Raw genomic sequence first — 17,236 nt, 5'->3', positions numbered from 1 at the left:
TTTTTTTTTGTCTTCATCAAAAAATAAAGGTAGTCGTAGTATAAATATTACAAATTAATTAGGCCACACACACACACACACACACACACACACACACACACACACACACACACACACACACACACACACACACACACACACACACACACACACACACACACACTCTCTAACCCTAACCCTTCCGGGTTTAATCCCACCCACTTTTGGGTTAGGCCCCACCACTCCGAGTACAGATACAGATACAGATAATTCATATGGTTAACAGTAGGGCGGCACGATTTTGACAAAAAAACCTAATAACAATTTTTCTGACAGATATTGCAATATAATTTTTAAAAAAATATTATATACAGTTAAAGGCATATGTGTTTTATTTTTTTTCCCCAAATTCTATTTTCCACATCAATTTCTTAAAATTCAGTTTTTTTTAGAAATATTAGAGTTAGGGTTAGGACTCCTGTGAGGAAACAAATACTAATAAATAAAAAAAACTAAAGTAAGATACAATTAAAAGGAAGATATAAGTTGTACTGTGAAGAAACAAAATAAATACCAATAAAAAGAAAACTATAATAAACAAAAATGTATGTCAAAAATAAAAATGTAATTTAAAATAATGAGTAAGACACAATTAAAAGGTAGATATATGTTGTACTGAAATGGATTCTTCTGACAGCTCCTTTTTGATTTTTCATGTCATATAAAGATGTAACAGAGCAGCATTAATGTCACCCAATTTACCCTCAGGGATCAATGGTTTCCTGAATCTGCAACTTAATTGAAATTAACCTTATTTAAATGATCTTGATGACATCATTCAAGAACATAATCCATCCATCCATCCATCCATTTTCAAACCCACTTGCTTGCCAATCTTGCCAATCTCTGGCTCTCATTGGGTGCTGGGCGGAGGTACACCCTGGACAATCCATCGCAGGGCAACACAGACAAACAACCACTCATTCTCATTCACTCCTAAGGAAACCCACGCAGCACGGGGAGAACATGCAAACTCCACACAGAAAGGACTCAGTTGTCCTGGCTTGAACCCAGAACCTTCTTGCTGTGAGGCGGATGTGCTAACCACTAAGCCAGACCGTAATGATTAAACAAAAATAATGAGCTATCACCAGATGGAATAACCTTGATGCAGAGACAAAACAAGCTGCAAACTTGACTAGATATAAAGAAAAAACTCGGAACAAATTCTTCCACGAATACGAGATCAACACATCAACAAGATGGAACTTATCAACTGGTCAATGAACACAATCGACTCAATCTTCAAGAACAGAAGATCACAACAAGACAAACCAGCGTGTCCAAAAGAGACATTCCCATGTGGTAAAGAAGATGAACTTTTCTTTTGAACAACGATGGAGAGGAGGAGGAATGAAAAAAGACAACACTGACTACAGAGAATACATCCTACATAAAAAAGGACAAAAAAAAAAAAAATGAAATTGTGTTCAGAACAACCAAAGACTTTGACCAGAGAGACAAGCTTTGATGTAAATTGTTTGTGTTCAAAACAGGGGACAGGACTTGGATAAGCAAACTGCTTCTCTCGTCGCCTTTTTCGGCATGGACAAAACAAAAAAAAAAAAAAAAAAGGAATAACATAACTTCTGTGAATGCAACCATGTCGGAAATAAACTGAATAAATAAATAAAATAAATAAATGTGCGACAAACATTACATGTAGGAAGTGTTTTTTCACCACTAGGGGCTAGAATATGTTAAAGTATCAGAAGTTGTCATTATTCTACGATGTTTCAGACTCTACAATCCCTGGTATCTGTAGTCTAGTCCACAACAACAGAACAACTTTATCCACAGATCTTCTGTAGCTCTGATTAGATGTTTGAACGATCTGAGCAGGTGAAGCTGATTAAAGCTGATCATGTTCTCACGGAGCACAGCAGCGCTGCACGAGAAATGGACGGAGCATCAAGTTAAAGTTAAACAGGCATGGGTATGTTCTGATTTTGGAGTCAGGGATGATTTGCGTAGTTTTTTCACTCGATTAGAAGTTGTTTAGGTGGTGTTCGAAGCGGACTGGATGAGAGTGGGGAGGACATTTCCGCATAAAAAAACACCCTTCCCCTCACGGTGACGGCGTTTAACCCAATTCTGTCTATTTCCGCGTTCAACAGTAGATTGCGTTTTCATTATTCGATTCTGTGATTCCATTAACGTGATTTTGTAAGACCCTAGTTGTTAGCGCACTCAAAGACTCGCTGTAGCAAGAAAAAAAAAAAGGGACTCTCTGCAGCACATACAAGGGTGTGTCCTGTAACCATCATTAGGTAAAAAATGACATAATTCATGTGGTTAACAGTAACAGTAAAAATAACAATGTTTTTACGTGGACTATTCTATTGGTTCGAGGCAGCATTGCTGTTCCAAGATAATTGTTTAGTAGTGATCATGTTCACTCATTCATGCAGGCATTGAATTTCAAACCTCAACAAAAGCAACCTGCTTTAAAACCTAGTGGACCCAAACATTCACTCTTTTTGTCTCTGATCATTAAAGACATTCATGTGGTTAGGACTCTCATTTTCCAAAGCAATCTTGCAAGATTGTATCCAAAGCATAACATTTTGACTGAGTTTTTGATACTAGAAGATTTTAATTTAACCTTCTTCATAAAATAATTGTCTTTAATACACAAAGGACTAATGTGTTTTAAATTGTTAAACTGTACTGCCTTGATTGAAAGGGAAGAGAAAAATAAATGAAATGTTTGACTAAATGCTTTAGGTGTCTTTGGAGTTTTCGCCGTCCTCAGCCGTGCCCGGAGAGAAGACCAACATGCATTTAATGGCCCAGGCAGACTCTCTGTGTGGTATAAGTGCTGTTGATCAGAGCGTTCTCATTAAGGAACCTGGGAAAACCCTGGAGGCAGACAAGGTGAGTATTAGTGATGCAGCAACGTATGACTTATTGGGCTTGAACGAAATGCTCTTATATAAGCTCTTTTTTGTAAAGTTTAGGGCAATGGCTGGTTTCCCGTTAATTTCAACATAAAAGAACTCTGGTAGGCCCCAGGGCGTAACGTTTGTTCGAATGTTGGGTAGATCGAGAATTTATCCCCGCCGGGGGGTCTGAGGGTTCTGCTCTATAAAATTTTTAACAAAATGCATTATGCAGAATTACAGGGTTGATACAATAGTAATAGTCAAATTTAATTTTGAATGACATTTTATTTTTAATACCCAAATACTATATTTTAATGCCACAAATGCAGATACAAATCAGCACATATTTCATTTAAGATTTGCAAACATTTAATCAAAAGAGAATTGTAGAAAATGAAAGTTTTCAGCAAAAAATGTAATAATAGGCTACACACCTTTATTTTTTCCCCCAACAACTCAGAATTGTTAGTTGAGATTTTGATGACCTCTTCATTTGAGCAGTAGCCGCAGCAAATTTTTGACCCCTCCATGCCACTAGCGACACCAGGAGCTGTTTGAAAAAAATGTATTTTGGAAATCATCCATAACACCCAAGCCCACTTCGTGAACATGAGTAGTCTTTCTACGCTTTGGAGTGAGACTGTGTTAAATATCATCATCCATTAAACCCATAACCAGGGGAATGACAATAAAAATAATAAATAACAACAGCCCTGGGACATACTAGTCGATTTCATTGGCTGGTATATGCCTGGATAACAGACTTGGCCAATACTTGGCACAATAATCATTGGTTGATTTAATTCTTTACTCATTTCACTTAGAGGACATCAAAAGTTTAATAGAAATGAATAGAAATATCTTGACATATTATGACAAATTGTTGCATGTAAAGGCCTAGCGATGAACTAATGCTTAAATGTTGTGGTGGTTGAGACGATTCAAGACCATATAAAATATTTTGAATAAACATGATATACTGTAAGCAATTGATGAAGTAGTAAGCAGTAGACAATTATACATATTATTTGCATTGATGAACCAAAGCATTTGCAACTTTTTCAAAAAAATGAGAAACTCCTTTTTTTGTTGTGCACAAGTGATACAATGATTTGAAGACTGAAGTAGTTTTCTGATCTGAAAAATGTACCAACACAACTGAGAAAAACATTTTGTTTTCAAAAAAAGGAAGGAACAGAATCAGACCTCTGTGGCAGCTGTGAATCTGTTAAAACTAGTCCCTGTCATTTGTTTAAAATCCAAAGAACCCGTGAGATACATTCATGTTGCATCACGTGACACTGTTTCAAGAAATATCGAGCACATTTTAAAGCATCTGATCAGAATCAGAATCAGAATCAGAAGAGCTTTATTGGCCAGGTACAGTTTAGAACAATACAAGGAAAGTGATGCAGAGGTTGCTTTCTTTCTGTTGGACAGTGTTCTGTTAGGACATTTGTTTTGCTATAAGGGGGTTTGTTGTTTCTATATCAGATGTGCTTTAAAGGGGACATATCATGCTAAATCCACTTTTTTAGCCCTTAAATGCATTTTGTTGTATATTTAGAGTGCTTAGAAGTACAGAAAAAATCAAATTAGTCTCTTCAAGTGCTCCGTAGATATCTTTATATTCTGTTTTGGTCATATTTTTCAATCTGTTTCGATTTTTCTATTCTCTATTACGTTTTTTGAACTATTACATCACAGTATTTGCAGCGGAACTGCCAAATTAGGACATCGACTCCAGGCCCAACACTTCGAGGAATCCGCCATTTTTATTTCTCGCTGCGATTTTGTAGTCCAAGCTCAAGGATGCAGAAGTTACGAGAGGAGAAATAAAAATGTTCAGTTGTTGGATGTAGTAACCCACACGCTTCATTACAACGTCTCCCAGCATCAGAACCTTTTCAAAGTGCCTGGTTGAGTTTTATTTTTTACGGAAATGTACCCACATCTGTGGGTAAGGTCATTTTTGTGTGCGCGAAGCACTTCAAGGATGACTGCTTCTGCAACCTCCACCAGTATAAAGAAGGATTTACCGAAAGACTTCGTCTGATTGAGGGGTCAATTCCTTCTATCTTTGGAGACGACGAACAGAGCACTTCGGTAAGCTGTAAATAACGCTAAAAAGTGTGATGATAAGACATCCCTGTCATTGTTTTGTTAGCATTAGCAGTTGCTTAGCAGTTGCACCGTCTTCAGTCTTCATATGTTAGTGCTGTGTGCTCGTTTTAGATCCTTGATGATATGGCCTACGTGATTTAATTTAAGTCTAAAGTTTTCATTAGTCATTTCATTTTGCCGTTTTTGTCTCCGAAAAGACTGTATTAAAATGAATTTTGTGACGTTAGCTTGGCGCTAGCGTTAGCTCGGTGGTTGTGTTAGCTCACTTGTTAGGGTTCTGCAGGTTCATCATCTTTATTTTCATCTCGCTCCGCCGGGTCCGACTCTGGTTCGAACATGTAAGGCTGGATGGACAAGTCTTCTGTTGTTGACATTTTGTAAATAACGTGTGAATAAAAAGTTTATGTGCCGCTACATAGCCGTATCTCTTCTATCAAACTACAAAAATGGCCGCGCAGGGTGGAGTTGAACCGAGTGTCACCTGAGGAGGGGGCGGGGTATGGAGTGTCTCATTTGCATTTAAAGAGACCGCACCAAAACGAGTTGCTCTCAGAAGCACATCAGAAAAGGGGTAGAAAAGGGGCCTGTGGAGCTATAATAATGAGGAATTCAGACCCAAGCATTGCAGTTCCGCTTTATATAGACCACAACTGTATGATTTATATCTAAAAAGAAAGGATTTAAAACCATGATATGTCCCCTTTAAAGCCTGTGGAGGCGTGTCTTTTGACAAAACCATGAAGGAAGCCTACTGGAGGTGAAGGTGGAGTTGGAGTTTAGAGGACGGCTTGCTTCGTAAAAACTTGCAAGCATTCCACAGTTGCGGATTGCACCTTTAATTTGTTTTCTATGATTTTGGCAGTCAAACCATTAATTTGACCTTCATTGTTTCTTGTGTTGTGGATGGTGATGACAAAAAAGGTGGTGTGGGAAAAAGTCTTCGGACCAATGACTTGTATAAAATATGCAGTTTATTAAATACAATCAATGTCCTGAACAAGTAACAAAAATGAAACCTGCTGAGCGTTGAGGGCCAGATCTATGCAACTCTGAGGCTGGTCAGAGAAAGCAAATGCATATATGCTTCAGAGGTATGTCCTCCAATCTTTAACATTGGCTCATCATCATATAAGGAATCAGTTCAGTTCTGGGTTGTTGATGTAAAGAGAAAGTCTATTATCATGTGGAAACATAGAGCAGGAAATTTGAGTCTGTCGCCCCAACAGCGCAGTAATACACAAATTTGGGAAAAACAAGTCTTACATCTGGAACAGCTTTTAGGTTCCCATGCCTCTGAATAACAACTAACACCTGTGTTAACATTCTCATTGCCCCAAAAGATGTACACCTCCCCTTAATGTCAAAATAGGGTACCTATAGCTCCTCACAATTTATTACTCAAGAGGGACTTTGCAGACACAGAGTCTGAATGCCTGTTTTTTCCCATCCTACCATAACACCCCCAAATTTACTGCTTAAACAGGGCCTCTTGTTTAACCTATAGTTTACACATATGCATCTTGCTGGAATCAATTCTTTATTGAAAAAGGACTATACACCTTTAATATCACATGTTAAATGCTTTAATACACATCACCTCTTTATAATAATATTAATAATAATATAATAATAATAATGTGGATGATCTGTGTGGAATTCAAATAGGAAACTGATTACAGCATCTGTTTGATGTTGGACAAAACACTTGACAGTATCTCATTGCTTTGCAAATGTTTTTCTTTTTCAGATATTTGATTTGCTGCCAGTCAGGAAGTCATCATACATCCCATATCAGGCTGAAGATCCTACAGAATGTTTGCATGTAAGACCAAAAAGATATGTCATGCCATACCCTGAGCCTCAGGATGATGCCTTCTCAATTTTCCAGGTATGTCTCACAAAACTAAATTTAACGTAGATAGATTAATGCTGTATGAAGCATATAATGATGTTTGTCTGTTGGTCATTTGTGCAGAATGTTGGACTGAAGATGGCAACAAACTTGTTTATTCGTGTTCCTTCTTGTCTCAAGTACAAAGGAAGGGAATACCGTCAGGGCCATGGTGGCTATGGCAAGTTTTCTGCCAAACCTTATTTGCTGAATATTCATTATATTGAATGCTTTTATGTATTGCCCTTCAGTACTCCTTATTCAATCCTCAGCAGACAAACAATTACATCAAAAGTACTCAACAGATTTTGTCATTTTAACTAAAGTTAGACTTTACACAATGGGACATAATTTATTTATATACTGTATATATATATATATACACAGTATATAAATAAATTATATATATAGGGGCATAGAGGTTTGTGCTTTGTTTGCTTCTTGTTTTATCATCATGTTATTTCCAGGATTAAAGTACAGTGTTCCTGAACTGGTCAGAATGGATTCTCGGGTTGTGGCAATGGCAACTCCAGGGGCTAGTTTTGGAGCAGGAGCGGCCGATGATGATGGTGTCCCTCCAGTGATCGAAACGGTTCGCACTTTTTTCCCAGAGACTTGGATATGGGACCTGGTTGAAGTTGGGTGAGTAACAACACACACGCCTAATAGGCTTTTTCAGTGATACTACTACTCCATTGATCATTTGAGCATAAAGAAAACACAGAGAAAGTTTACAGAACAAGCTTTGGTTACCAATTGTTTATTAATACTTAGCTAACAATATGTTTTCTCACTGGATGTTTTGTGTTCTGATCCAGAGAATCTGGAGAGAGGGATGTCCCGCTCATCGTCCCTGACACTATCACCACCTGGGAGACAGAGACCTTCTGTTTGTCTTCTCAGGGATTTGGTTTGGCTCCTCGTCAAAAGGTCAACGTCTTCCAGCCCTTCTTCTTGGAGCTCACTCTGCCCTACTCCATCATCAGGGGGGAGCAATTTGAGCTTAAAGCAACCACCTTCAACTACCTCACGAGCTGCATCATGGTAAAGAATCCTTTCAGCGCACTGAAATATTAAAGCCAATGGTTCATAGGTGTAAAGTGAGCATTAGTGTATTAGTTTGGTCAAATGTTCATGTGGTGTCAAAATGCATTTACACAAATAGTTTGGTTTTGTTGACAGTGTCCAATGCAGGTTTTACTTGTATATAGAGAAAGTGTTTTCACTAATTTAACAGGGGAAATTAAAAACAAAACTTCAAGTTCTTCGACATTGACATTTAACACGATAAAGGTAAAGATTAGTGCTTGCCAAACCCTTTAGTTGCCCAATGCAGGATTGTAGGTGGCCCTGTTATGAATGAATATTAATGATGCATGTATGTGCATCTGGTGTTGTGTGGATATACCACGTTGGCTGTTGTTAGACTTTCTGCTGCTTCCCCACCATTTGTTTCTTCAAAATTTCTTATTTTAGCACCAGGTACATGCTGTTTGTTGTTATTGTTCTGGTCTGTAGTGCAGGGGTACTCAATTGGCGACCCCAAGTTTGGATCCAGACCCAGAGCTGCAATTTTGTGAACCCCCAAGCATGTGACTCCTTCTTGTTTGAGTCTTGGCTTTCAGACTTTAGAGACCATATATCACTCTGAAGTTCCCTGTCATAACCACATACACGCGCACAGCACTCACAGGAGCTTGAGTGAATGCACAAGTTAGAATGCAGTAACTCAAACACAACAGTTAACCATACTTAAGATCTTATCAAACATGTACAAATAATTAATTTAGGGTCAATCCGACAGGAGAAAAGCAGCTAATAAAATGAAATATAAAAATATAATTCAGAACGTTAATGCATATTTACATCATCATCTCATCACATTTAGAATTTAATTTGACCTTTTGATTTGCCATATCATATTTGTTTGGATCTTTGGTTTCAGCCCTCCAAAAAGGCTAAGCCAGGTTAACACAAATTTCACAACTCGTGTTTGTCTGTTAATATTATTAATTATTAACTCCTTGGGCCTATTCATCCTGTGCATCCTTCGCCCTGTCCATGGCTTGTCGACTTCAGCCTGGACAGTTCTTAACCCACGCCAAGGGTGGCCCTTGATGTCGGTCCCAAGCATGCCTCTCTCCCCAGGGTCCATGTCAGCCTGCGCGCACCGGCCCCCACTCTCGGTGCACCGTGGGGTCCCAAGCTCATGTTGGACCCCTTGGCCATCTCCACAGGCCAGTCACCTTTTAGAATGGAGGTGGCTACAGCCGTAGCCCCATTCCTCCCACTTTGGTCTAATAGGACCCACAGTTTAAGGGAGAGACATCCCACTTGTAAGAGTCATTCCTCTTCTCTGGGGGGCGAATTGGTCATAGCCACAGCCTTAGCTCCAGGCCTTCCACCTTGGCCTGACAGGGCCTGCAGTTTAAGGGAGAAGCCTCCCGCTTTCGAGGGGTTTCCCACTTCTCTGGTGAATTCCTGAGGTTCCCTGAGGTCCTTGTTGGATGTCAAGGGGTCATTCATGCAGCTGTCTTCCATCAGGACCCGGTGCGCTCCCACCGGGGCTGAAACCTGGGGAAGGTTTGCCGTTTTAAGCTCCAGAGGTCCCTTCCGTTTCGGCTCTTGCGTGAGGCGTATTTCCGTGTTTCGAAAAGTTGCTTCCATTGCACGTCCGTTGTCCAGCAGCGCTGCAGGGTCCGCCTTCCAAAGGTTTTCTCTTCCTTCCACCTGGACTTTGCTAGGTTCTGTCGGATCTACGAGAATCTCCCTGCACGCCCTTGAAGCCGTTCTCAACGAGGGCGCGAAGTGGGTTTTAGACCTGTTTACCTTCAGGTCTATCACATCGAAGAGGCCAGGATGAGTTCCACCGATGGTCTTTCCCAGGGGACCACCCCAGAGGACTAGGTTTCTACCTTTTTTATTGGCTGTGGAACCAGGCAACCTTCCCGGTGGCTGATCAACAAATCAATTTCCTTGGGGCGGATCAGGTCTTGAAGTGCGACCTCTGGGAATAATTTCTTCAGTCGCTGTGGCGTGACAGCCCGGGTCACCTTTGCGATGCTTTCCAGACCGTAGCGGATGATCTTATGCTCCACCACCAAACCCTTGGGATTCCGTACCCGTAGCCTCAGGGTATACCATTTGGTGGCAACAGTCTTCTCCATCTCTCCGATTCCTTGGACGATCAACTTAACTTTCTCGCCACTGAGTCCGAGATGCTTTGCAGCATTATTGGAGATATAATTGGTATCTGAGGCGAGATCAATTAATGTACCAATTAGACTACCAGAGTTTGTCATTGCTTTTAGCAGCATCATTACGACCGGGTATTCCTTTGGTTCGCAACAAGTGCGAGTGCATACAGTTGTTGAGACATTGTTTGAGAAGGCTTCTTTGTACTTTCTTTTCAGCTCTGGAGACAGTTCAGCAAGGACATTTTCTTGCTTGTTAGTCAGTTCCAAACCTCCTGTTTTCACTTTCGTCTTGCTCCGGTCTTCATTATCCTTTGGCTTCTTCTTGTTCTGGGGTCTTGAACAGAGCAAGTAGTTGTGATCTGAGGATCCTTCTCTCCAACAGTCGTCTCTTGAGCAAAGGTATTTTTTGGTTCAGCTTCCATCATCGCCATGGAGGAGCAAGCACTGGAAACATGCTCCTGCTTTCTTTAGCTGAGCTTTCTTTCTCGCCAAGCTGAGCTTCCTAAAGGTTTTACAGGCAAATAGCCTGCCTGCATGCCAGTTGTCTCTACACACGACTCATGAGCTGAGTGTCATGAGTGTCACCCAAGGTGGCCTTGGTGAGGGCTTTCTTTTTCCTTGGTCTGATGTATTGTTGTCCCGGTTTTGCCATGCCCTCTGATCCTGCAGCTCAGCTCAGCAGCTCTTTAGCTCTCTAACACGGTCTCCAAGCTCGATTGCCTTGTCCCTAGGAAGTAAGTCCATCCACTTATCCAATCGTTTCTCAAGCATTGAAACATCCCATTCTATTTTCCGATCCATTAGCCTGTGATGCTCTTGGAACAGCTCATGGTTGGCTGTTTCGACTCGGCCCACGGTTGACTCAGCCTCTCTAGTGAGGGTAGTCAGCTCATGTTCAGCGAACCTGATCCAGAAGCTTTCTATGACAATCTGTTTGATCTTATCAAACACTTTGTTGCACCGTGCTGTTATCTGATCAATGTTGTCTGCCATTCTTTCTGTGTCTTTTCCTTCTACTAAGGCCGTGGCATACTCAAACCCAGTGTCTGTGACTTTGTAATGCTCAACTTCAAATTTTCCCCACTCGTCTCTCAGTTTACGTTTGTCCAATGCTTTAGCTCTGGAGGCAAGGCGTTTGCCCCTTTTAGTGAATGTAGTCAGGGCTGCTGTATGCTTCTGCCTTAACATCTCCAGCTCCTCCTCTGCTGTAGCCATCCTGTTATTTTTCTGGCGTCGATCGAATGTGAAAGTTTCTTCTGTCTGTGGGCTCTTGTAGTCCTCTATTTTGCCTTCACTTGTTATTCATTGGCTAGCAGATTAACAGATGATTTTACAGCATTATGGGTGGGCTATTAGCTTCAATCAGAAGTTAATCAGTAGGGATAATCGTAAGGCAGTTAAAAATCGATTCATAGGTACCACGGTTCACATCGATGCTCTGAAAATTGAATCACAGTACTTTTTTTAACCAGTAGAGGGCGCTATATAGTAATCCTTCCAGAAGCGGACGTGACGGGCGGAATCTGCTACTATTTTCTTTCTGGCTGCCATTTACTGTTAAACATGCTCATAAATGATTCTTTACTCCTTTAGCACCGAAAGAATATCTGTAATATTACGTGAATATCTGTAAAAGTCAGGTTTTTCTATTAACTCTGTCTGCTAGCATAGCTTCTCTTCTTCACTGGTGGAATAACTGCATGCCAACCGACCACTGGGTTACCAGCGCCCTCTGCTGGTCTAAACAAATATCTGACGTAAATACAGTAAAATGACTGTTTTTTTTTTAAAAGTCCAATTGTTAAGGCACAAAATACATTTTCAGTTGCACATTTAAAAAGAAAAAGAACTATTATGCAGTTTTGAATTGTTTATTTATTCTTCATTTGTATTATTCCTTTATTTATTTCATTCAAGATTTATTTTTAGTTAAATTGCATCATTTTGAATAGTTTATCAAGGGATTCTTTTGACAATGAAAAATAAAAGGAAAATAGTATAGTATTTTCCCCCAAAAAATAAAGGAATATTTTTCAGTCATTTGTCAACATTCCCATTTTGTAAAATAAATCGTGAGAAAATCGTATCGTGAACCCAGTATCGTGAATCGAATCGTATCGGGAGTTGAGTGAATCGTTACATCCCTATTAATCAGTCTTCAGTGACTATTAATGTCTTCAGTCTTCAATGGTCCAAGGATTGGAACCATCTGAGACTGGGCCTTGGCTTACAGCTGAAGACAACCATGGTTTATAAACATGTCATAAAGATGTCTCACTATAGGATATACGCCTCAGCGTCATATCACAGAAGCCCTTTTTCATAAAGCCAACCTGATTGGCTGGTGAAATGTATTCATCTGCAACAGGTAGTCCCACCGACTGTAAGTAGAGTGGGCGGAGAATACATTGGCATTCAATAAGAAGACCTCTTCCCACTCAGGCGGCAAGAAAGGTTGTCTTTGTGCGACATCTCACTCGTATTACTCAGAGAACTGGGGTTATGTAAATAACCTAAAGTTCTTTTTCATAACAATAGTTTTGTCGACTCACTATGGGATATCATAGCTCCCGTATTGCAGACAAGTTTTTTGCATGTTACACCAGCCCGCAGGGCAGCACCACACCAATCAGGAGAGGAGAACCGCCCGTGCCACACACGGAGCAGAGACATCTAAATGGTAAAACCGGACTAAAATGAGGGGCGAGGACCAATTTGCCGCTGCATAAATATTCTGAACAGATACTCCCCTGAACAAGGCCCAGGAAGTGGATAAACCCCAAGTCAAATGTGCACGCAAGCCCACAGGCGGCTGCAGACCCTGACTCAAATAGGCCAAAGTAATCACCCTAGTAACAGACCTCCCCTTACGGAGCGGAGCCCAAGAGACGAAGAGCTGATCGCACACCCTGAAGCTCCCTGTCATATCCACATGCACAGCACATACAGTACACAACAGATGAGGCCCCTGCTCACCCTGTGAGGCAGGAAAGGCCGTGAGGTCAATTGGAGGACACAAGCCCAACACCTTTGGCACAAACAAAGGGGCTGGGCTTCAGCACCATCCTAGCATCTACCGGGGAGACCTGAGCTCACGATGAGTGCACTGGTGTGCAGCAGCACCACCTTTAGGAACATAAACTTCAAGTTTGCGTGCCCCATTGGTTCAAAAGGAGGATGTTTAAGTCCCTCCAGGACCACAGCCAAATCCCACGGTGGCACTAGTAGCCTAGACACAGGGAGGAGCCTGCGTGCCCCTTTCATAAAACAAACAACCAGCAAATGCTGACCTGCCGTTTTATCCCCAAAGCCCATATGGCAGGCAGCGATAGCCTCCAGATAGACGTTCATCGTTGAGAAAGCCCTCCGTTTGTCAATCAGCTCCTGCAGAAATGACAAGATAACTTCCTCGGAGCACTGAAAAGGTAATCAATCCTCAAACACCCTCCACTTTCAGTCGTACGGAGACCTGGTAGAGGAAGCCCGAGCACTCTGTATCATTGAGATCACACGCTGTGAGAGACCCACGGCCGACAGATTGCACCACTCAGGAGCCAAGCCCATATTGCTAAGAGCTCTGGGTGAGGATGGAGGATCGTGCCTCCCACTTGTGACAAGGATGTCAGCTGTCGGTTCTTTTCAACGGCCGTGGAGGGCACCGAAGCAGTGTAGTCCCGAGCGTGGGGGCACAGAAAACACGACCTGGTGGTCGTAAGAAAGGATGCCAGCAGCAGCGTCCAAAGACGGAATCCGAGTAAGGTCCACCTGTGGACAGTTCAGCTGCAGCAGTGAGAAGTTTCCTGATGAGACGAGGTTTTGAATGCCAATGTATTCTTTGCCTACTCTACTTATAGTAGGTGGGATTACCTGTTGCGAATGAATACATTTCACCAGCCAGTCAGGTTGGCTTTATGAGAAAGGGCTTCTGTGATATGACGCTGAGGCGTATATCCCATAGTGAGACTTTGAAACAATTGTTATGAAAGAGAACCTGCCAACAAGCAGGTTCAGTTCACGGAGAATGCTACCTTGGTGACATACTCAGAGTACAATTTACCTCGCTTTCTATAACTGGAAACTCAGAGTTTCCCTTATTGGAGCCCAAATATACTCAGACGTTGAACATAACCTACTTTCTGAAATACCCCCCTGGGACATAAAGATTAAAGGAGACACACAGAGCGATAAGAGAGACAGGGAGACACGGAGACAGAGCACTAGACCTTAACCAACTCAGCTGAGGTAAAAGAGAATAAATATCTGGGGAGAGGCTGTCACACACACTTTCCCCCTTTCTTCTTCTCTTTTGTGTAATAATGTTTACCTCAATTTCATCTAGTTACATCCCCCCCCCCCCCCCCCCCCCCCTTGGTACCATGGCATCCCTGTTTTTAATTGCGAATTAACTACAAAGACTAAAATTAATTCATTTAAGGATTATTGGAGGCACATTCTGCGACACGCTCAGAGGGCCTCAAAGTAATTGACAATCTATAATGAGTACATAAGAATAACATATTTCTGATTAAGCCCTCTGCTGATATCTTATCCTCTTCAATAATGAAGTATGTATCTTAATATTATTATATAACACAATGAATTATGAACAACATATCAACAATATAATTGCAATGTCTCTACTGACAGATGACAGTGACACCAGCACCTGCTACTGATTATACCCTCACCCCGCTGTCAGGTGACAAGTATACCTCCTGTTTGTGTGGCAACGATCGCAGGACCGTCAGCTGGATGATGATCCCCTCCACCCTTGGTGAGAGCCTATAACACAATGAACAGCAGATCTCATCTCTGTGTTAAAGTTTAAACCTAACAACTCGCTCAGTAGTGAATTGTTGTGACTGACCCTGAAGAGTACTATACTGATTGGGATAATTCATTCAGGGGTTGTGAATGTGTCTGTGTCTGCTGAGGCGGTGGCTTCCCACGCTTCTTGTGACAATGAGATTGTCAGTGTGCCAGAGCGAGGTCGTGTCGACGTTGTCACAAAGTCACTCATCGTGAAGGTACGTGTCTTTAAAACAATGGGTGAGTCTTAGATTGTTTACTGCTGAGGAAGGTAATTGTATCTCACAAATTTTGTGTCCTTTACCTCTCAGGCTGAGGGTATCACAGTGGCAAAAGTACAAAACTGGCTGCTTTGTCCAAAAGGTCAGTAACCATATATTTAAAAATAATCCATAATCCAAAACCTAAAGGTTGTTCACTATGGCTTTGCCCCTGCATCAAAGACTTGCTTGCATATCTATTCTAAGTCTCATAAGCTTGGTCATAACTGCACCTCACTGTCAGAGTAAGCTTTCCAGCGTAGGTGTACTTAGCAGACTAGTTTACTTCTAGGTCCTGTATTATGCTATTTTTCACATCTTCATTTGTTCTAAGAACCTCGACAACATAGTATTTGAGGTTTATTTTCCCAAACTTGCCTGTTTTCCAGAGTTTTAGCCCTCTGAAAAGTCACTTTCACGACACTTCTAAAAACAGGCTGTTTTTGGGTCTTCATGCATATACACGAGTAGGCGTGTCTGTAGACGCCAACTTCATGCCTCGCTCTTGGAGAGGGTAATCACCATAGCTATTGTCTTTTGCTAACCACACACTTGTTATTGTTTTCACCCCAAAAACTGCACATTACAGTAAAACACATGGCTATTTAAGCGGCTATTGTGATGTGAGTCCAACAAATGCTGCTCTACTGTGTGTATTTATCACATCAGCAGTGGAGTCTGTCAGCTGTTTGAAACACTCACCAGAGCTGCTACGTTGCTTTCTTGTCATCCTCACCTATTCTGACAACAGGATAGGTCAATTCCCTAATATGAAAACCATTTACGTAAAAAGGTGGATTGCTACGCTGCCTTTGGACGTAACCCTGCTATGCTAAATGCTATACATACGTTCATAGTGCATTGGTGCTTTTAAAAGATATGAGACTAACACCTGAGGTACCAGACCTTCAGCAATGGAAAGGTCAGAAAATTGTTTGTATTTTCCACAGCGAATGGTACAAATGGAAGCATTGGCTTTGTGGAGGCACCTCACTGAACCGGCTGTTCTGAGTTGTTGTTGTCACTTCCTCAGTGTTTCCAACACAAACAACAAATGCGCTGCTGTGTCATGAGATACAGTATATCTTGTTGGGAGAGTATGCAGGCTGCTATTGAATAATTGTTTAGGTTTCTTTAATGGAGTTTTACTATCTTGATTTTGTTAGATTAACACTTGCCTTTCAAAACATATGAAATTGTCATTGGTGTTGACATTGGTGGTCTTGATATGCAACACCCTGCCTACCCAACCCGAGTGCTCACGGCACGTCACTGAGTATAATGCATATTCTATATTAAACCGCAGTGTTTGTTTTACCTGTAAGGTAGTTTGAGGGGGAGGAGCTCACATTCTTATAGGGTAGGAGGAGCGAGGATTGTCAGGAGGAAGAGTTTCCGCGTTATTATTTAGTAACTCGAGAAAAATTCAACTCGCCCGTTTGGAGATTACTTTTTACAAAATGTGGAATAGTAAGGGAGGGAGGAAACTGAACTTTTTCAACTTTGGCCCTCTGAATGAGGCTAAATGAATGTTTATCACTGTTTTTCATAAAACTGCCTCTTTCAGGTCTTAAAGGGGACATATCATGCTAAATCCACTTTTTTAGCCCTTAAATGCATTTTGTTGTATATTTAGAGTGCTTAGAAGTACAGAAAAAATCAAATTAGTCTCTTCACATGCTCCGTAGATATCTTTGTATTCTGTTTTGCTCATATTTTTCAATCTGTTTCAATTTTTCTATTCTCTATTACGTTTTTTGAACTATTACATCACAGTATTTACAGCGGAACTGCCAAATGAGTACATCAACTCCAGGTCCAACACTTCGAGCAACCCGCCATTTTTATTTCTCACTTTTATTTTGTAGTCCTAGCTCAAGGATGCCGAAGTTACGAGAAGTTAAGTCAAAATGTTCAGTTGCTGGATGTAGTAACCCACACGCTTCATTACACCGTCTCCCAGCATCAGAACTTTTTCGAAGTGCCTGGTTGAGTTTTATTTTTCACGTTAAATGTACCCACATCTGTGGG

The 17,236-nt window shown here is 41.2% G+C and overlaps 1 protein-coding gene across 1 annotated transcript in view; it reads left to right on the top strand.

Annotated features, from left to right (window-relative positions):
* LOC114473967 (alpha-2-macroglobulin-like) overlaps positions 1-17,236 on the top strand; it is a 42,355-nt gene that overhangs the window by 11,366 nt on the left and 13,753 nt on the right. Inside the window, exons 15-22 of the mRNA XM_028463789.1 lie at positions 2,767-2,916; positions 6,796-6,936; positions 7,024-7,111; positions 7,407-7,581; positions 7,758-7,983; positions 14,784-14,910; positions 15,042-15,163; positions 15,257-15,308. Of these exons, the coding sequence (XP_028319590.1) occupies positions 2,767-2,916; positions 6,796-6,936; positions 7,024-7,111; positions 7,407-7,581; positions 7,758-7,983; positions 14,784-14,910; positions 15,042-15,163; positions 15,257-15,308 (1,081 nt within the window). The remainder of the gene's footprint in view (positions 1-2,766; positions 2,917-6,795; positions 6,937-7,023; positions 7,112-7,406; positions 7,582-7,757; positions 7,984-14,783; positions 14,911-15,041; positions 15,164-15,256; positions 15,309-17,236) is intronic.

Source organism: Gouania willdenowi, chromosome 13 (assembly GCF_900634775.1).
Source record: "Gouania willdenowi chromosome 13, fGouWil2.1, whole genome shotgun sequence".
In the NCBI taxonomy this organism is placed as follows: Eukaryota; Metazoa; Chordata; class Actinopteri; order Blenniiformes; family Gobiesocidae; genus Gouania; species Gouania willdenowi.
The sequence above is the reverse complement of the archived record's forward strand: the minus strand, read 5'-3'. Positions and strand labels throughout refer to the sequence as shown.